The sequence below is a fragment of the Tauraco erythrolophus genome, chromosome 5 (genome assembly GCF_009769465.1).
Source record: "Tauraco erythrolophus isolate bTauEry1 chromosome 5, bTauEry1.pri, whole genome shotgun sequence".
Taxonomy (NCBI): domain Eukaryota; kingdom Metazoa; phylum Chordata; class Aves; order Musophagiformes; family Musophagidae; genus Tauraco; species Tauraco erythrolophus.
This window is the reverse complement of record NC_141469.1, coordinates 27107704-27129756: the sequence shown is the minus strand read 5'-3', so window position 1 is coordinate 27129756 and position 22053 is coordinate 27107704. Positions and strand designations below refer to the sequence as shown.

Genomic DNA, 22053 nt, shown 5'->3' with positions numbered 1-22053 from the left:
GAGTTTTTTTTTTAACAGCCAGAAGAGCTCCCTGTTTTGGTTTCACTCAGAGGCTCACTCTGAGAAGAATGTTGATAGCAAGCTGATGTTTGTGGTTGGAAGTGAAACTCCAAGGACTTTTCAGTGTGCGGAGTACAGAAACACGGCAGGATAAGGGGGAAGCATAGCTGGGACAAGGGGGACACGATTCCCCTTGTCATTTGTGTGGAACTTAAGACTGAGGGCCAAACTGGCCAATTAGTATTCCATATCATGCAGCGTCATGCCCAGTATAAAAGCGAGGGTCAGCCGGGAAGAGGGGCTTTTTGCGCTTTTGCTCTTTTTGCACTTTTGCTCTTTTGCACTTGCTGCGCTGTTGCTCTGCTGTTTTTTTTTCTTTCTCTCTCTCTCTTTCTCTCCCTCTCTGCCCCTCTCTATTTCGGGGCCTCGCGTTCGTCCGGGATTTGCAGTTTTCGGGACGAGACGGGCTTCGCATACGAGGGGTGGTGAGCACCTACATTGTATTAAATCATCTGTATTAAATCACTCTTATCTCAACCCACGGGTTTCACGTTTATCCTTTAATTCTCTCCCTCATTCCTGGGGGTGGGGGAGGGGGAGTGACCGGCTGTGTGTGGGGCGGTTCAACATAACCCACGACAGAAGGTCAATGCCAGCTATGCGCCTCTTGTGAGCCAAAGTCACTACACCCATTCCCTCTGCAGCAGTACCAACCACAACAGAAGCACAAAGCAGTCCAAAGCACTTGTGGGTGGGCCGTGCAAGCTCAGTAACGCACAAAGTTACTTATTACTCCAACTATATTAACTCGAAAAATACATTTCTGAAGTCACAAGGACACCTTTCCTTTCCTCGAACCTTCCAAGCCCTCAAAAGCAACCTACACCAAACAGAAATCATGACAGCACACAACAGTCCAACAACAGATGGTCTGAAACAGCGTGTTGCTATATTAGTAACTGCGCCGACTGGGTGAGCCAAGCGTTCAAGCGATCTGAGCCCACTCACTCAGCCCCAGGTGGACCTGAGTGTTGCTGTATCAAAACACATCTAACACAGCCTTCCCCAGAAAAACTCAGACAGGTGCCAGCTCAGCATCCTCACTCAAAGACTGCGGCAATTTCCTGTGTAAATCTCAGTTTAAATGATAAAGCATGGCAGAATCCAACTACAGTGGGTAAATTCTGAGAAAACCTTTAGTGGCACGGGGCTGTCATCTTTCAGCAGTAGCCTGCTAGCCTGGTAAGAGTCCAGCAGAACCGCATTTTTCCACGTCTGACACTTGGTAAGATCTGAAATCCTAGAACGATATGGGCATTACAAAGATATTCTGTACTTCATTTTAATTGGAACTATCAGAATAACAGATGGTTGGTGGTTAGTCTAAGCTCTTACGTGCTGAACCATATTTCTTTGAATGTAACACTCTGAAGTACAAACAAAGACATGTTTAGAGCTGTTACAACAATTAGATTTACATCCACATCAAAGTATTAGACTACCACATAACTCAGTACCTATATAGGCCATTAGAAGTATCATAGCATGCATAAAGTTGAGAGAAAATCAAGATTTCAAGAAATCATCCACAGTGAACACATGGGTAGTTTGCTCCCGTGGAAGATGCGACCTCTAAAGCACACTTTGCTAACAAGATCAGCCACGTTTCGGTTGCTGTGTGCCCGATACAGCAATATAAAGTGCCTCAGAGGATGCAAAACAATTCACAAGCATAACGAACATCACTGTACATCAGTTTTCCTGGAAGAGGCATAAACCCTGTTCCTCATTTTACAGACGAGGACAAAGACAGACTTTGTACCACACGAGCGCCTCTCTCCCATCAACACATACAAATCTACAAGTGGGAAAACACACGGACCTTGTCAGCTTACTCCAGAAGTGTGGGGCTGGGGAGGAAAGGCGGAAGGGAAAATGTACTCCTTGAGTCCCTCAAAACAGGCATGTGCCTAATAATCAGATGCTGACACAAAATATCCTTTACCAACACATCCCAGGGACCAACCTTGAGGACAGAGTAGAAGACAAAAAGGGGAAAATAGAATCTGCCCCAAACCTATTTTCAGATTCTGGGAAAGAGGGCTGAAGAGAGAACAAGAAACTGAACTAGCGGCAGTGTACTAACGAGCAACTCCTCCGCTTTTCAAGACCTCTTCAAAAGTGTAATGCCCAGAAGTCAATAGCAAAACATCCACTGAGAAAAGTCTTTTTCTTTATTCCCCTCTCTCCTGTCTGAAATTTTCCCAAGCTGACAGCTAGCTACTTTTGTTTAGCATCTGCACTTCATGCCAACACATACCTGTGGAGCTTTCTACACATGGAATTGCATGCCTCACTGATACTATTCATTAAAACTATGTGGGTGAAGTTCTGGATAAGAAGTCTAATTCATCTTATCAAATGGGACTTAAGAGCGTTATGTCTTACTGGAAGCCTAAGGTATTCAGGTTCTTTCGAAAATTTTACATAGAGAACGTCACAGCCATGTCATTTTGTAACACTGATTAAGTCTGGCCTCGGGATCAAATTCATCTTCCTTTATTCCAGATGTGATAGAGTACCCCAGGTTATTAGATTTCACAGCCTCCTCTAATTAAAGCAAAAAGACTTGAAGGCAGACAGCAAAAGGAAAAACTAAAAATAAGACATAAGTACAAACCTCTGATCTGTCTATCAACCACTCTCATTTCTTTCCTTATCTTCAAGGACCATTCATTGACCTTAAAAAGAGAAAGTGAGAGTTAATTGAAATTCCAACTTTAAAACTATGCTTTTATACTGTCATATAACTTAACCACTCAATACCAAACGAAGCACTTGAAAATGCACAAGCTTTAAGGTACGAGTGATATTTAAACATTTCATTATTCAAATAAAAAACCCCAACAAAACGTTGCAGAGATACCACCAATTATTACACTCCTCTTAACGCACAGACGAAGGGTCAAGGAGGACATGACCTGTGAACCAGGGATGCTCGCTGCCTGGCTAACTTCCCACGTCACACGTGTGCTGCTGTGCTGAGGGAACGTGCTGCAGGGGATTTCAACATGAGGTAGAAACTTTGGCCCAGGATGACAGCACCAAGAGCGCTACTACCTGTTTCAGTCAGAAGGAACTCCAGGCGGTCTCCAAGTCAACCTCCTACTCAAAGCAGGACAAAGTTCAGAGTTCAGACAGGTTGTTTGGGAGCTCATCCATTGAATTTTGAGACTGTCGAAGGGCAGAGACCTCATAGCCACTCTGGGCATCTGTTCCAGTGCTTGATCACTCCTGCAGTGAAGACCTTTCCTCATGTCTCATTCAAAATTCTCCTCTGGCCACTTGTGGCCATTTCCTGTCACTGGGCACACCTGAAAAGTATCTAGCTCACACCTGAAAAGCTAGCTCTGTCTTCACTACAACCCTGTTAGATGCACTGAAAGGCTTTAGACCCTTGACCCTTCACCTTCCCTTCTCCAAGCTAAAATGAGCCCAGTTCCCTCAGCTTTTCCTCCTGTGTCATGGGCTCCAGTCCTCCACCACCTTGGTGGCCCTCTGCTGCGCTCTCCCCACTTTGTTGATATCCTTCTTGCATGGGGTGTCCAAACTGGGACACTGCTTTGCAGATGTGGCCTCATTAATGCCGAATGAAGCACAGTAATCGAACAACCATTTGCCTCAACTTCACTAACGCAGCCCAGTTTGCCCTCATCGCTGCAAAGGCGCGCTGCTAACTCATGTTTATTATCCAGGGAAAGCCCAGGCCCTTTCCTGCAGAGCTGCTGCCCAGTCAGCCCCAGGCTGCACATCGCTATGTGCAGGGATGGTTGTCCCACGTACATAACCCTGCATTGCTCAACATCAGGAGGTTCCTGCTGGCCCATTCCTCTCGCTTGCTCAGGTCCTTCTACACAGTAGCTCGGCCCTCCAGCTTCCCTTCCCCTGCATTTGGTGGGATTCAAACATAGCCACCCTCTCTACAGCTTCTCCCCGGGACCCTCCAAGATCTCTCTGTTCCAGCACTCCTGGGTTCCCCAACACAGGGCGCTGAAGGAGGTGGGGAACACCACTTGCCCTGACCACCTCTCTGGGAAAGCAGAGACATCAGTGCCAGACATCCAGCTGAGAACTGGGAGCACTTATGGCAAACAGAGAGGCAGAGAGGGGCTGTACAACACCAAAATTAAGAATCGGGAGATAATACTAGCATACAAACAGATGGCCAAATGCTTGTGGAGCTCTGATGCTACTTTTATTAGCAGCAGCATAGATTTTGCTCAATATCTAAAAAAAAACCCAACCAAAACCAACCCCTAAATATTAAGATGACCTCTAGTTTGTGAATCTACTCACACGCTGTACACGTCAGTGCACAGGTCACTCAAGAAGTCTAGTTGGCTGCATGAATAGTTTCATATGAAAATCATCCTGATTTTTGTGTGATTTTAATTCAAATTAAAAGCTTCGTCTACCCAAATAAGCTTTATAACAGAACTGTAAAAAGAGTGCTCTTCAGTGCACGAGCCCAGCACAGCACGACAGATTCTTAGACTTTTACCAGCATCAAAAGAAACGTTCTCAGTCATTGTGAACAAGACCATGTTTTGACTGCAGACAACAACCACCATCTGAGTTGTCCAAGCACAAAGTCCACTGAAAAAAAACCAAACGCCCTACAGAGCTCTGTGCATACACATTATGGGTGTGCAGAAGTTTTGAAAAGGTTTCAGAAAGCTCCTGAACCTTTAGTTGGATCCTGTTTTATTACAGGAAAAACACAACCAACAAACCCTTGCAGGACCAACTGCAGCCTCCCCTCTTGTTCTTTAGAACAGGGCCGAAAAATTCCATGTAGATTCATTCCTCACCCTGGTAAGAGGCTAAGAAGGTCCCTCTATAGTCAAAACTATACCTACACTAGAGGGAGAAAAGTCGAGGGAAGAACTGAGGTAAAGCATGACTGAACTCTGGTCAGCCAACTCTCATGTCTCAAATGTAAGATCTTCCAGATATTTGCTCTAAAAAACTTATATTCTAGAACAAACCAACACGCATTAAGCCTTCATGTACAAGCACAATCGGCAACTGTCAAAAGAACTGCAGCAGGATTCACAGGTTCTGTCTCTTTGCCCAGCACAAAGACACCATTAAACCACGACTGGCCATATGTTGTCATCGATCCCTGCTAACTGAAAGCAGAAAACTCTTTGATAGCTTATCCCCAACACTGCTCAGGAATAAACTGCTTCACACGACTGTCCTCATAAAGGCAGAGATGAGTGCTTCTTCATTCCCTGTTCTTCCCAACACTCATCACTGGTTTTGTGTATAGGAGGAGGAGGAGGAGGAAATCCCATTGATTCGCATCCAGAGGAATGAGAACACTTCCAGTTACATCAGACATGGCAATTCGTTGAGCAGTAACAAAGCTGTATTGCTGATCTCACGCAGGGCACCAGGGATATGGCTACGAACCACAGCACAATGCAGCAGAGGTAGCAATGCTGAGAATAGAAGCACTTTGGTTAACTAAGAAAGGCTAATTACCCCAAGCACAGCTCCATGCTGACAAAGCTGTTCTGCTTCCAGTTCTGAGGGAAACAAAAATATCATTCTCACAGCACCACATCACACTGAAGAGTCAGACAGCAAAACCCCACACTGAAATAAACCACCCAGACTACACTGGAGGAAACCCACTTTTTAAACTCAAACGATCCAGAAGTGACATTAAACGTATAGTGGATCCCCAGGTTTAGACAGACTGAAATGCATCACTAACTCCCCAAGGACTGAAGACGTTTGCCTTGTATCATTCACAAATAAGTCTGCTCCTATCGACAGACAGTGAGCATACAAATGAACTCTGGGCAAATCACTGCCACCACAAAAATCCCAACCTTTTCCCATCATTAGCCACCTCCTGCAGTGCTCAGATTGTTTCCTCTAGCCCTACTCAGGGACAGTATCTCGTCTACAGCTGCTGGCAGATGTGAGGTAAGAGGTGCTTTTCCCCCTATCGTCTAGTAAGCAGAAACAACAACTTCCTTCTAAAGCTGCACAGTTAGATACAGGAGGAAAGAAACTTCTTACTGTTAATGAGTTTCTCAACATCACTGTTACAGCCTGTGAAGTCATCATGCCAGCCTGCAACCCAAGAGCGTGCTCATGACAGCAAGATCACCCAAGTCATTTCCCCCTATGGTTCAGGCATGCCTGTTTTCTAGTGCCTTTGCATGCTTTTCCGCAAACAGCTCAAAAATGATCCATAGACACGCTGTATTACTGGAAAACACGGCTAGCTTGTCGGTTATGGAAGCGGAAAGAGCGGTCACTGGACATGAAACAACAAGAACTTATCAGTGCAGTATAATCTCATCGTGTGGGCTCAACAGTTGTCTGCTGCTTTATCCCACCATCAAGAGCAGCAGTCTCCAAATCCCATTTCTCTGTGGAATCTTCCAACATTGCTCATGAATGGAGGAAACTACAACCAGCCTGCATGGTGCTCTGACACAGGCAGAGGAGGAAGGGAAAGTACACTGTCAAAAGTAGATTCCTTATCTAACGCTATCACTCAGCAATTGAAGACTACAGCCCCCTCCCCTGGGACCTGGTTGCTACAAAGCAGCAGGGAATATTTGTGACGCTGCAGCTCTTCTACATCTTCAACTTCAGTGTCTGTCATCTGCTCCCTGTTGCTTTTTTAGTACCTCTAATGGATTTGATCTTTCTCCCCACGAAAGAGCAGATTTTGTTATTAACACATTAGCAGCGATTTATGAAAGGCAACAGTGAAATCAATCAGTATCTCAACCATTTCGTTTCACTGTGACATTAGAAATCTGGGGTTGGAGGCGAGACTTACACAGCTGGCCTGCCGAGTCAAGAAAACCACCGAGCCCCAGTATTTCAGCTAGTCATGTTTTTAAGCCTGTTTTTGCGGAAGGAGCTAGAAGCCCCCGACGAAGCCGGAGAGCTGGAAGCTGCGAAGACACCTAACGACGAGCTGAAAACCCGGGAGCCGCTGACTAAGCCTCCCCAAACGCATGGCTCCTGCGGCCCTGAGGAGCCCCCCCGGGTCTCGGCGCACCCCCGGCGTGCAGCAGCGCTCCCACAGCGGGCCGGGCGCGCTAAGCACCGGCTGCATTCCAGAAGAGAGGAAGTAGCGGAGCGCGAGTGCCCGCAGCCCGCCCGGGGACGGAGCGCAGCGGCTCCTCACCTGCTGCGGAGGCCCAGCCGCCGCAGCGACGCGCCGGGACAGGCCTCACCAGGGAACGCCGCCCGCCCCAGCCCCTCCTCCCCCCGGCCGCGGGGTGGGGTTCGCCGCCGCCCCCCCTCAGTCCCGGACAGGGGACAGCCAGGCGAGGGGCGAGAGCCCAGGGCCCTCCGCATCCCCCGCCCAGCGCCATGGCAACGCCGCACACCCGGTATGGCCCCCGAGCCACACGCCCCCGCCGCCTCCCGGCCTCCGCCTGAAGCGGCAGCGCCGCCGGGGCCTCACCAGCTCCTTGGGCGGCTTCTCGGGGGTCTTCCCGAAGAGACCCATGGCGGCAGCCGCCTCCCGCCGCCCGGCCCTTCCGGGTGCCCGGCCCCACCCTCTGCCGGGGGCGGGCGAGCCCCACTGCGCATGCGCACGACTCCGCCCCGCCCACGCGGGCACTGCGCATGCGCCGCCGGCGCGGGAGGGGCGGGTGGCGCCGGAGCCGTCCCGCACGGCCCCAGGCCCCGCCCCCAGGGCGGGCTCCGACCGTCACCCTCTGCACACGGCCCCGCGGCGCTTCGCACGGCCCCACACCGCCCCTCATGCCCCTGTGGTGCCGCTGTGTGGGCATGGGCACCCGGCAGGGACGGGGCACGGAGGCGTTAACGGGCTTTGGCCGCGGTGCTTATGCTGGCCGGTCACCATCTGCTGCCGTCGGACCGTAGCATTGCGAAGTGGACCGGCCGTTTATAGTTCAGAGCAATAAAAGCAGATGACGGAATAGGTTATGTCACCACCTGCGCTCGCCCCGTCACACAGATTGCAGGAAAGCAATTGGGATTACATATAAAATCTAGTCACGCGAGGGGTGACTCAAACTACACTTCATATCTTTCCCTTGCAGCCCAGCGATGACCCACAGGAGACCGGAACAGAAAGAGAAGCAGCACAGAAGACTCTTGCCTGCCTCGTCTTCCGCTGCCAGGGCTCCTTCAGAGATGCATCACCAGCAAGGCCTGGCTCATCTCCACCCACCCTCTGCCATGCGCTGCAGCAAAGGGGTGGGTAACCTGGCCAAAACTAACGGACAGCTTGGAGCCACCCTGCTGGGTACTGCAGGGTGAGCTCCAGCAAGTCACTCCATCTCCTTATGCCCCGACACACAAGCTGAGACACAAGAAGACTAGAAATTTATCACTGATATGCAGAAAGAGTGTAAAAGCTTAGGAAGATAAAGGTGCTATTACCTTAATCTAACTCTAACACCTTACAATTATACTTAGCCTCATTTTTTAATTCCCAGAGAAAGACATTTTAATACTAGATACAAAAATGTACAGTTCACTTTTGTCTTTTTTCCTTCCAAGACCTAGTGCAGAAGAAAGACAGATCTAGATACGCTTTGGAAAGGACAGCGCTCATTTTGGACTGGGTACCAGCAGCAGGAAAGCCAGCATAACAAAACTAATTGCTGAAACTGGCGAAGACCTTCAGAAATGATCTGAATCCGCTCTCTTAACAGCAACACAAAACACCCGTCTACTCTCATTAAACCTCCTGAAATAAGTAACTTCACATCAATCCTTTGACATTTTCTGTTTACAGTTGGTTGCCAGCTTTCAGGCACAAGGTCAGAGAATAAAATACTACTTCAAAAGCACTTAGCATCTCTGTTAAGACTTCCCAAATACTAGCACAACCCAGCCCAGCAAGGCAAAACAGGCAAGCAGCGGAACTGCTGACCTTGTTATAGGCAGAGTCTTTGCTCTGTTCTTCAGATTCAAAACTGTCAACGCGTTGGGTAAGGGCTGTCTGAGATTCTGCACTTTGTAGAAAACATTCCTACTTGGATGCTTCTGCTGCTACTGACATGAGCATTTCATAAAATAAATACATCCAACTGCTTTTTCTTTCCTGCTGGGACTACCAATATACTACACCAGCTGCTGTAGATTTTATAACAGATGCACTGCCAGGAACTGGATCACAACAATTTATATAACCCAGGCTAATGGACACGAGGGGACTGAACCTTCAGTCACAGCGATCTACTGGTCATAATTATCTGCTCATATGGATGTACCCTCTGCGGCTCTCCTGCTAATTAAACAGCAGTTCGTGTCATTCATCAAAAGAATTGGACTAGTAGAGCAACTGAGGTCATTAAAGCAAGTCTTCAGCTGAAACAGGAGTGCACAACCGTTTGCAAATAAGGCTGAACCTGTGCACAGGAGCTGCCTGGGCCCAGGGCTTTGTATGCAGAGGTCCGCTTTCAGCAGCGGAGCTGTGCTCCAGAAGCACATGGTGCCCTCGGGACACGGCACTGCTTGACCTTACTGCTCACAGTGCTTGGCAAAATGCCGAGGTACCAGCAAAAGGCTGCAGTGGACTGTGATACAGCAGTACCTCAGTACATCAACTTTATTTATAGTCACAAAAGTTCTCCTTTGTTTCCCCTTTTGAGATGGCAAAGCCTCGGTTCAGTGCAGCTTTCGAAACAGTCCTGAAACAATGTGGATTTCAACCCCAGCGATGTACGATAAGCACACAAGCTAAGCGTCACACGGCCACACAAACTGGACGAAATGCTCTTTGCCCTCATTATGCCTCTCCACTACTCCACTGTGGCTGTAATGACAGACAAAGGGCATGTACTGACAGGCGTCAACTGGAATAAAAATTACTTCTGGGCCACGGGAGAGTTGGTGATATTACGCCCCTTCTACCTCCCTGCTTCAGTACTGCAATAGGAAAAAGGAAACAAGAGGAAAAAGTACTCACAATTAACAACAGCTCTTCCAATAATTAGAATAACCTCTTGGCACAACACCTGGGAACTGGAGGCATGGAACAGTTCTCATTAAAAAAGACAGCGCACAGGTAACCCTGGACAGATAAAACAATGCCAGACAGCTTTGTGAGCGTCAGTCTCCCAACTGTCTGTAAAGGCACTGAGATAGATCCAAGGGGGATCCGTGTTTATGTTTCCTATTGCCATCTTCATTTAATTATCCTTTCATACCACATGGGCCGGAACTAGGAAACAAATAAAACAATGAGACAATTGAAAACACAGCTCTAGTTCAGGCTTTTCTTCTACTTACAGCATCTCATGCTGTTCCCCCCAACTCCTCTCCCCCCTTTTTTCTTTTTCTTTCTAACCAACATTTCCTCTCTGGATGTTCAGCCAGATGATTTCTGAAAGGTACAACCAAAACCACCGTTTCACATTGAAATATGAAGAAAACAGATGACTCAACTTTTCACGGCATCCAACGACTATCACTTTTCTCTGAGAAATGAGAAACCACTTCAAAATACCAGCAGTTGGAATCTGGCAATTTTTACCTTTGGAAGCCACTTTTGTCACTGCGTGACACTATTCTGCTCCTTCATGATGGTTTTCTTTGAGGCTGTAGAGGGAATACCCTAAAGTCTTCCTAGAAGTCTGCAGATGATGGTGCTGGAGAGATGGCTGGTAGGGGAAGGCCTCTGTCTGATACAGCAGTTTGTAATCAACTGGAAAACCACTGGTCAAGCAGAGAAGCACCTTGATGCAGAAGACATAGGAAGAAGTTCCCACTGAAACACCATTGCCTTCTGCTTGGCCAGTGGCTAACACTGGAGCAATGATATCCTGCATCGCTAGGAGATGATTTATTAGTCACAAAAGTTGTGTTATGTTTTTATTTTCTTCACAGATAAATCAGACCAGCAAGACATCTGTTACCATACACACAAAATATTTATCAAAACAATTAACATTACAAATCTCCTTTTAAAATAATTTATTTCACTGATTTCTTTTTAAATGGTACTGTCTTACAATATACATTATTCAACAAAGATGTGCTGAACAGACTCTAAAATAAGAAACACTTAAATTAAGCAATTGTCTCCAATTAGAATTTCATTCCACCCACATCCTAACTTGTAAACGTTTGCTGGAATACGCTTCTGTTGTAGGCTTGATTTTTTGTGCTTACAAAAACAGCATCGAGTTTCCAGATGTTGAAAAGAAGAAGTTATTGTACGGTAAGTACGCGCCCGGTCCAACATACAAGGCAACCAGAGGATTCTGTCGCTAACGTTAGCATCATGTACATTTTAGTTCACTGCACACTAACATTGAAACTAAAACTTCAAACCACATAATCTTTAAGTGACTAACATTTAAAAGGCAAGCAGTAATATCCCGAAAGCTTACAAGGGGCGTCAGCACACAGCTAAGACGGGCTATCACTCGACAAAGGCTGCAGATGTGTGTATGGCTGCTTTTTCTTGTACGAGGCCCACCTGCAGACCGGGCAGCAGTGTCGCCCGCCGGCCAGCCACATCACGATGCAATTCTGGTGGAACACGTGGCCGCACGGCAAGCCCATAAGCAGGCAACCATTTGCAAAATTTTCTAGGCAGACAACGCATTCTGTACAGTGCAACATCTCCGAGGGCCAAGCTGACCAATCTGGCTCCATGTCACCTGCAGTGCTGCACGAGCCGTAGGATCTCACTTTCCGTTCATATGGCTCGTGATGACAGTATTTATCGGCACACAAACAGTTTCCAGCACTGCACCGAGGGTCTCCTTCGCCACGCTTAGGAAACGTGCTTAGCTCATCGTCCTCCGAGACTTCTTTTTCACTGCTGAAGACTTCTTTGTTTTCACTGTCAGAGTCACTTTCGCTGTCTTGAAAGGTTTCCGGCATTTCCTCATCAGAGTGGACGCCAAGGCATTTGAACCTCCACATCGGTAAGTTTTTAATGTAATCAGTTGGTATCAGAGGGTGAAGCCAGAGATCGGGGAAGGCCAACCGCTCTAAGAACAAATCCGGGTCTTCATCCCAATCCGAGTCAAAAGGAAAGTGTTGAAAAGAAGCAATAGGATGAAACAAGTAGCTTGTGTACCAGTCCCACAGGCTTGACAGCCACTCCAGATTATTAGCGTTGACTTCATCAGTGTTGTTATTGCGTCGTCTTTTCTTCTCAAAGTAATCAATTAGTAAACCGTGACCAAGGTACGTGCTGAGGAAGAGGGCTGGATGCGAAGAGTAGAACATCCAATCGGCTCTTACCCAAGAAGCCAAAGTAGTTGTGTTGGAGTACCTGAAGAGTTTTAAACTGTACTCATAAAAGCTGTCTAAGTAAGGTAGTTGCAAAAAACCTAACACAGGTAGCCAGGAGATAATTAGTAATGAATTATACGTCCCTAAAGTGCTTATAAGAACCACAAAACGCTTTATAGTAGCGCCTTGTGTAATAAACAGGTCCATCCAAGCCATGAGATTAACCAAAACTAAGCTTAAAACGAACAAATCATTAACTTCTGGTTGTAACGAGCGCAAAAAGGAATCCATGGCACGTAGTGATATAAATTCACCAGTGTTATTTCCATACCTGTAAATCCCCTCGGGAGTCCTAAGTATGTACGATGGTGTCTTGTAGATACCAATTTCTGCCATGTAACTTTTATTGTCCCAGTTCTCCACGTTCACAAAAATAAACTCTACTCTTCCAGTAAACTTTACGCTTAGTGCGGAGAAGAACGCCGGAGGCTGGTCAAGGTTGGCAAACAGATATATTTTCACACGATACTGGTCACTTTTGTTCCATTCTTCTTTTAAATGTTCAGAGTTGTAGATGGTTTTGATCCGAGAAGCAGCGTGAGCTGTGATCCATTTGAAAATGTGCTCCACTTCGATTTTGCGCCCACTGTATTCCTTAAGCATTACTTTTCCTTTGGAGGTACTGGTTTGTGGAACCGACATAATGAGGGTGGATTTCAGCCAGCCTCTCCTCCTGCAGTATCTACAAAGACAACGGCAGGTTAGATTCCAGGAATTAATTCCAGTTAATTTTCATGGGTCGTTATAGTAATCAAGGCCATGCCATCATTCATACTTTGTAACTGGATTTGAAAAAGACACAAGCTGACTTTTCAGTCTTCCCTATAAAGTACTCTTCCCTTTAAAGCTTAGAAGCTATTTTTCCTGGGCCTTCCAGCCAAAACAACAACCACTACAGTGTAACTCAATGTCCCACAGCTTTCCTGAGCCTGCAGATAACTTTCCCAGTGCTTCCTTCCGTCCCAGTTTTGCCAAGCAGCAGTGGGGAGAACTTAACAAGACATTGGTCTGTTCCCAGTTGCTTTAACAAAGCTGACAAATGTCCACTTCCCACTGGGGCCATTTTGGAAGGATGCAGACAGGCTAAGAGGCGTGGGGAGCTCTCTCACCACAAAACCGGCAAAGGAGGAAGCAGACACGTGCTGCCAGATGATTTGGGCTAAAAGAATACCCCCACGGTCTGGCAGGTGGAGTGCTGAGATGGGATGAACTCCAAATCCGTAACTAAAAGACGAGGCTCTTCAAGGCTGAACCCTGAGTCACGGTCCAGACCCCAGTAACTGTGTGATGAGTCTGGTGACTCAGAAGATGCCTTCTCTCATGCACCTTGTGTATCAGCATCCCTATGCCACCCAATTTATTGAGATCTCCTTTTAGGAAATGCTTGGCAAGTTTCAACAATCAGAACATGACAGAGCCAGCAGGCACGCAAACTGTCTGAGAAACCTGCACATTCAAATAGGGGCCACCAGCCTCATCACAGCCATCTTACCTATGCCCTCTCTGGCTTCGCTCTGTCAACTTCTGTTTAGGCAATTACAACTCCCCATCTCAGGAATGTGAATGTAATGTTTTTAGAAGGAGCCATAAAATACTACCCTACTAATAAAGATGTCCTGACTACCGTAGCGTGCAGTGCTCTTCCGAATTTCAGCTGCAACCTGATGAAAACTATTCAGGAGGGTTTACTCAACAAAACATTTCTTGTACTAGGAAAAAATGAATTCATTCAAAACATAATATTTGATCATAACATTAAGACTAGTTAAGAGCTATGCAAAGAGAAACGCTGCCAAATTTTTCAGATGTTCAAATACCAGTGTTTTGATTATACAAGAGTATTTTGCATAAGCACTGCAGTCTAGGAATCTTCTCTTATTATTAACTTTGAGATTTCTGCAAACATTTAGGACTTACGCTGTGTAAGATATATGCATATCCATACATACCACTGGAAATCTAGACAAAGTTTCTCGTCATGTGAAGCAAATGCTTCCAACAAAAAGTTAAAAAAAAAAAATTCTTTTTACAGCAGCACAGAATTATTAATAGCTTCTTTGGCTCTGCTCTTCTTCCTTGTTCAAAATCATGCAAACAACAGGGATTCTTGAATAGCACGTTGTATGTTGTCACAGGGCGTGTGCAAGTTTATGTGTAAACATACACACATTTGTCAAGGAACAGGATTTGTCAGTAATCCTGAGAAGCAGGCGCTGTTTGCAAGGTTCGTGCTAACCTGTGTTTCTCCTTTCCAGATGGCAATATAACAAGTCTACAGCTCATACAGTTCTCTCACACAGGCTATATATACATCCAGCTTTGTCCTAAGCACGGTTCTTGTCCCCAAATGCCTGAACTATAAGGCCAGATTCTTCTACTCATTCCTTTCCATTGCTGAATTACACTCCACAGAGCCTAATCATGTATTTCCCACATGGTGCTTTAGGAAGCTGCGGATCTGTGTTTATGATGCTGATAAATAATATAACGGAGAATTCTGAACAGACTTTAGTAGAGATAAAACATGAATAGAGCCACCTTCTGTCACAGCTACTTTTACAAGACAGCAAGCCCTGCTGCCAGAACACAGTTGAGTTTTAAGATATTCTTGGGATTTAGATAATCCTTTAAGACTATACCTGGGGTCACTGGAACAGTTAAAAGTGCCAGTACGTATGCCGAATCTTGACACTTTCTTCACCATTTTCTCCCAGTGGACTTTACCCACCAGTGGGCTTCTGTCATTTGCTATGACCTGTTGCCAAAAGGAAACAACAATTTAGCATCACAGTAAGTTTGCTTCTCGAAATAAAGAGCAAGTTTCATGAAAACAGAGATCTAGTCACACTTGAGGCTGCTTTCCCCTTCTCTTAGAACATACAATAGGCATATACCACTGGTAGTCACACTCAGTGTCTTTGGAGAGTGAAGCTCTAAAATGGAAGTATAGTTTTTGCAGAAAGACAAATGTGCATCATCATTTTAAGCACCTGTTAAGATACTAAACGCAATGGTAGTTAACAAAAACTTTGGGAAAATAACAAATCTATCAGTAATGAGTTGATAGGAGGGGAGAAGGGCAGAGGGTATAGGAGGCTCCTCTTTCTTCTTCACAGTAAACGAGAACATTATTTTATTACTATTCTCCATGAGAAGTTACAGCATACCAAAGAAATGTCGCAGAGCAAGTGAAATGAGTTGCAACGTATGTACCTGGTACCAGATTGTACTGCCAACAACTGCTTCTAAGCAGTGGAAACTAGTGATTAAAGTCCCAGACAATGCCTAAAAATCTTGACTCCTTCCAGCCTTGCCAGTGACTCATTCTGTAACCTTACCTGACTGTTCCACCAACTCCAATGTCCTATCGGCCATTTCAGGATGATAACTCACTATGATATATCCCAAGGCCTAATTTGTTCTAACCTAGTATATTAAAGAAGTACTTCAGGTTACCAGACATGAATTACAAAGAGTAAGCATGACAAAGCTACAGCGCTGGTTGACGTGGGTAAAGCAATGGATGTTGTTTTCCTGGACTTGTGCAAGGCGTTTGACACTGTCCCACATGACATCCTTGTCTCTAAAATGGTGAGACATGGATTTGACAGATGGACCACTCAGTGGATAAAGAACTGGCTGGATGGTCGCACTCAAAGAGTTGTGGTCAATGGTGCGATGTCTACATGGAGACCAGTGTCAAGCGGTGTCCCTCAGGGGTCTGTTCTGGGTCCAGTGCTGTTCAACATCTTTGTCAGCAACATGGATGACGGCATTGAGTGCACCCTCAGTAAGTTTGCCGACGACACCAAGTTGTGTGGTGCCGTGGACTCGCTTGAGGGAAGAGATGCCATCCAGAGGGACCTTGATAGGCTTGAGAATTGGGCCAGTGCAAACTGCATGAGCTTCAACAAGTCAAAATGCAAGGTCCTTCACCTGGGTCGGGCCAATCCTAGGCACAAATACAAACTGACCACAGAGTGGGTTGAGAGTAGCCCTGAAGAGAAGAATTTGGGGGTGTTTATAGATGAGAAGCTCAACATGAGCCGGCAGTGCGCTCATGCGGCCCAGAAGGCCAACCGCATCCTGGGGTGTATCAAGAGAAGTGTGGTCAGCAGGTCAAGAGAGGTGATTCTTCCCCTCTACTCTGCTCTTGCGAGACCCCACCTCGAATACTGTGTCCAGTTCTGGTGTCCCCACCGTAAGAGAGACATAGATTTGTTGGAGCGTGTTCAGAGGAGGGCCACAAAGATGATCCAGGGGCTGGAGCACCTCTGCTACGAGGACAGGTTGCGGGAGCTGGGATTGTTCAGCCTTGAAAAGAGAAGACTTTGGGGGGACCTAATAACTGCCTTCCAATACCTGAAGGGAACTTACAGGAAGGCTGGGGAGGGACTTTTTACAAGAGTGTCCACTGATAGGACAAGGGGAAATGGGTTTAAGTTGAAGGAGAACAGATTTAGATTAGATCTTAGGAAGAAATTCTTCATTATGAGGGTGGTAAGACTTTGGAATAAATTGCCCAGAGAAGTTGTGGATGCCCTCTCTCTGGAGGTGTTCAAGGCCAGGTTGGACGGAGCAACTGTACAGGGAAGGAAAAAAAGAAAAAAGAGAAAAAGAAAAACCTACCTGCCTGCCTGCAGTTGACAGGTAATTTTGAACGACATGACTGATCATGCGATATTCCACGAGCCATCACAGTTTCTATTTTAGAAATGCTTCACATGCTTCTGGCAGGCTGACTGGCAACCACTTAAAATACATTCTTAAATTAAGTTTTGAAAATTCCATTTGTTAGGTATTTGTTTACCCGCCATTAAACTTCTCCCAAACATTTTCTGGCTTAATAACCTGAAATGTCAGCTTTCCTCTGAAAATTAGGTTGTCACCATGATTAACAGTTCTCTATGTACAGGTTGAGACGCAGAGCTAGAAAGCATATCTGGCCTTTGAGATTAAAAAAAAAAAAAAAATCTGCTTTGTGGCAAGTAGCATCCACTCAGAAACTAAAACCAAGTGAATTCACTAAGCAGAACATTCAACATAGGGAAAAAAAGTTAAACTGAAGTTACAGCTTACACTCCCATTCCATGGAGCCCAAAACGTCCAAATAAAACCAGAGGTGAACATCTAGATAAGAATCCCTCAAGTTATTCTCAAAACACACACATCGCACAGAAAAGCCTTTTTGAGTAGCTAAACGTAACCTTCAAGCACCGAGACAACCGGCTGGGGAAACCTGTTCTGTACATCATCCAATGTAACTGAAGGAACTACTCTGGACATTTTAAACTTCTCCCTTTCATGTACTTCAACTACGAGAGACCACATTCCTAAAGACATCTTGACGCCAGTGTATCTGCAGAGCTACTATGGCCTGATGAATGCATCCAGCATAGTAAGGAGTCACTACATTTTATTAGTAAGCATAAAAGTAAAACATTAGTAACTGAATTACTCTTCGGTACAACTACTCAGAGATCGGTTGTTTCCAAAATACCGTGTGCATGTTCTGAAAAAGCCTAGCACAGTTGTTGAGAATATGCTAATGTGATGTGCAGAAGAACCAATCCTGCTCAGCTGTTTCTTCTGTCTGATACTACAATATTCGCTTTACGCGTCAAGAGAAGCAGCTTTGTTGCAAATACGGTCACTGGTATGTTTTACTGTCACCTGGCTGTTTGTACTGGTGGATTTTTTAATACCAGTTTAATTCCCTTCCTGTGAAATCCTCTTGGACAAAGTTATTTATGCTGAAGGACAACAACGGAATTAACAGTTTGTATTTTGTAACGAGATGGAGAGAACCCTACTATGGTTTTGCACACTGAAGCTTTGTAACATTCCTTGGGCTCATGCTTTCTTTATGTCATTATGACCAAAAAAATCCCAAATAAACATGTCCACTGCAGCTGCTCTTTGCAGACAACACCCACTTACAACACTGGGAGTTCACCACACAGAGGCAAGGGTTGGTATTTTGGAAAGTAGTCATCGTCTCTGTGGATGAGGGAGTCTGAGAAAATCACAATCACAAGGCTAAGCAATCACAATGTAATTCAGTTTAAATTAAATATTGTGGATACTAAAAAGCTAGAAGCAGAGAAATTTTCCAGCTACTGCAGCATCCTGTGAAAGTTCTTTTTCCCATGCAGGCTGGCTGAGAAACAGTTTGAGGTTTTTGTAAAGTAAGACTTTATCTTGCACCTGTAGCTTGTTATGCAGTCTTGTTTATGGCACACTGGGAAAGTTGTTTTGAAATGGGTGTCGTAGCATTTAGCCAATCACTCTGGGAGGTGGATGGTCAAGGGACCAATAGCCCTGGCCATCCTTGTGAACAATGTTATATATATATATACGGATTTGTAGTTAATAAAAACACTGCTGATCGCCGCTGCTGCTCCTGCTGGTTGTTGTTGGTTGGCGTTGGCATTTTCTTCTGGACCTGAATTCTATGTCGTTCTTCTCTCCGTCCCTGGCACGACAGCGACAAAATATAACTTGCAAACACTTGTAACAGATTTTATTTAAGAAGTGTGAATTTTGCTAAGAAATTTAGCTTAAAAACCTGTGACTGAGGAGACCAGGAATTTGAATGCAGAAGAAGCCTGGAAATTCTTCAAGTCCAAGGTGTTAAAGCTATCAGTATTTTCTATTTCAAGCAAGGAGGAAAAAAAAGTTGTCAAGTCCTAGACTTCTTCCTAGCAAGCACTTCCAAAAAGACGTTGGAAATAGTTTGAAAATCTATAAGAAATAAAAAAAGGTCAAAAGGAAAAGCTAGTGAAGAAAGATATGAGAGAAATAAAAAAAATGAAAGGAAAAATGAGCAATTCAAGTTAGACCATACAAAGAACATTACAAGCTGCACCAAAAGGTTTTTCAGTCACATGAATAAGAACAGAACAGAGAGAAAAGCTGCAGGATGACCATACAATGCAGACAAGATAGAAGCATAAGATAATTTTCTTTGTAAAATTAAATTAATGCTCTAGTCTTCAATGAAGATGAGCTGGCTGGCCATGGACAGGTTAGCAAGTTTATGGAAACAGATTCTATCACCTGAAGATGAAAACAAAACTCAAATAACTTAATGGACTTAAATCAGAGCAAGCAGGTAATCTCCATCCCAGAACCACAATACGATGAGCACACAAAAATACACATGAACCTGCTAAGATTTCTTACAAAACCCCTGCCAGAGTAATTTACATTTTGACAGGTGAATAACAAGTTAGTAACTATATTTAAGAGTGAACAACAATAAAAAGAAATTATCCCACCAGTTTGATCTCAACAGTATGAAAAACTGTAGATCAAATTTTAAAGATGCAGAGACGGTTGAATTTTCCACCCTTTTCCAGCATGGAATTACTAAAGATATTTCATTTCCAATTAAGTTGAGAGTCAAAAATCCATCTTTTCCAAGAGGAAAAGAACTGAGTTTCAAGAGAAAGGGAATGTATTACCCTTTCCATACTTTGGTAGGGTATCTAGCACTGTGCCACATGGAAAATTTTTATGAGAACTGGAGATAAGTTTTTACAATGAGTTTAAAAAAAAAGTTTTAAAGCGAGTAAGAAATTGGCTATGGCAAGAAAACATCAAAATGCCAGAAATGTGCTAACAGACTTCTTAATAGATTTACCTGAGAGCTCAGTTCAGCATATATTCCTATTAATGCTGTTCCCGTAGAAACTTGGAAGTCTCCCAAAGCCATTTGTAGATGACATAAAATTGGGAAGCACGTCTATGTACAAAAGAGGATTTTAACGCCATCCAGAAGAGCTGCACAAATCTTGTAATGCTGAGTGTCAGGAATGAAATTGAATTCAGTAATGAACAGGACACTCGGGGAGTTCATCAGTTAGAAACGGCGATGGGAGGAAAAGCTTGGGTCTGTTAGTTGATCCAAAAGGAACTACGAGCTATCCATATTAACTGGCTGTGAAATAAGCAAAGCCCAGGGTATACTATGCTTGACAAAACAAACTGGTTGATTGACCTCACATACTGGGAGTAGCAGGGTAAACATCAGGAGTCGGTGAAACTAAAGGGCGATGTCAATTTAAGCGCAACAGGAACAAATCAACCATGAATATGCTTAGGCCAGAAGTCAGACACAGGTTTCCAAGAAGAGAGGAACAGTCAACATGGGTATTGCACCCAGACAACTTACAGTTTAGGAAAGACAGCAAAATATTTTATAAACACATATTCCACAGTCCAGGAGAATGCTGAACTTGCTCATCAAGAAAGTCCCTTTCAGTCATATGCTCTGTCTCATTTCAAAGAAATAAAGACAAAGCTCATCGAAGGTGATATCTTTTATGGGATCAGCTAACACAGCTGGGAAACAAACAGCACAGTTAGAGGAACACACACCCTTCAAGTTTCTCGTATTCTTAGCTATGTTCACAATCTGCAAAATATCAAATGTCAGAGTGATGAATAAGACAATGAAGATAAGCCAGTTAATCCATTAATCATCTTAATGGGCTAAGAGAATCCAATAGGCTCAAAGTAACGCTGCCATTTAACAATTCCACATCACGGAATAGATTTGCTCCCTAATCTACACCTAGCCCAGGCCAGGGGACTGGCTCTAACTGAAGGGTCTGAATAACCATTTTTTGTCTGTATATGAACAGACAAAAGAAGTCTTCTTCAGTGGAAGAAGATGCTGGAGAGAAGGCCAGGCCCTCACTGGACATCCATCCACAAACTTCCTCTGAAGTCTCAGACACAAGTTTCTTTGTACTCCATCTGTGAAATTGGGAGGACCATGAAATATCACAGGTCAGGAGATTCTCAACCAGCGACACTGAAATACTGCAGGTTAGTTATGCCACCAAGATGTGCAAAGCGAAAATGGAAAGACAGGGGTTTGGAAATTTCCTTTTTTTTCTACATGTTCTGATTGAGTTTTCTTGTTTAGTTTCCATAAACACCTAAAAAGGTGGCTTCCGGATACCACCGAAATCAAAGTTAAAATAGAACTCACCTAGGGACATACAATACTGAAATCATTGAAATCCTGATGATTTCAACAGGCATTTGCACAGGTAGCTGTTGCATTGGAAGAGCTCTCCTGACTTTGAATGAGACAGAACTGCAGAACTGTCCCAAAGACGCCGATCGAGAACATAATTAATAGAATCATTTTGATCTCTAAGTTAGAATAGTCATAGTTATGACAGTAAAGAAGCAAACAGACTTTAAGAACAAATGCCCTGGGGACAGAAAGACACAAACGCTTGGAAAAACTGGACAACGTCAGCAAGACACTTCGCCTCTCTTGCTTAATCCCAAACAAAAGTGTCTCAGGTACATGCATAGATATTGCAGTATCTACTTCATAACTGTCACTGATGCAGTTGCTCTTTTACTTCCAGTATCATTAAGGATTTTTTTATCACTATTATTTTATGAAACATACAGTCTTAAAGCACGAGTGAAAAACGTGACAGAAATTGAAGAGGCTCAAGGAAACAATGCTGGTGTTAAAGAGTTTGCTGTAGTAATGCGATCGCAAAGACAGACTCCTGTTATGGTGTCTCAGCAGTACTTGTGAGCCTCATCTGAGCATTCTTCTATTTTCCGTACATTAAATCATATCTTGTTCATGCTCTTCTAGACAAGTATGCAGAGATTTCAAAACGGGTCATTGTAGCAAGATTGGGTCTCGGGAAGTTTTGAAACTCACAACTGAAAATGTTCAAATAT

At 44.6% G+C, this 22053-nt stretch overlaps 1 protein-coding gene across 6 annotated transcripts in view; it reads right to left on the bottom strand.

The window, feature by feature from the left end:
- The window catches only part of LOC104370637 (charged multivesicular body protein 3), a 38097-nt gene that overhangs the window by 8253 nt on the left and 7791 nt on the right, over positions 1 to 22053 (bottom strand). For 2 of the 6 annotated variants that reach the window (XM_086611495.1, XM_086611496.1), the window contains exons 1-2: positions 7508 to 7589; positions 2681 to 2741 (exon numbers count right to left, since the gene is read on the bottom strand). In XM_086611495.1, the coding sequence (XP_086467621.1) occupies positions 2681 to 2741; positions 7508 to 7552 (106 nt within the window). In that variant the 5' untranslated portion in view covers positions 7553 to 7589. Of the gene's footprint in view, positions 1 to 2680; positions 2742 to 7507; positions 7590 to 10555; positions 10758 to 10880; positions 13013 to 14969; positions 15086 to 22053 lie in introns of those variants that run through there. The other 4 variants (XR_015222146.1, XM_086611493.1, XM_086611492.1 and 1 more) reach the window with 4 other exon arrangements.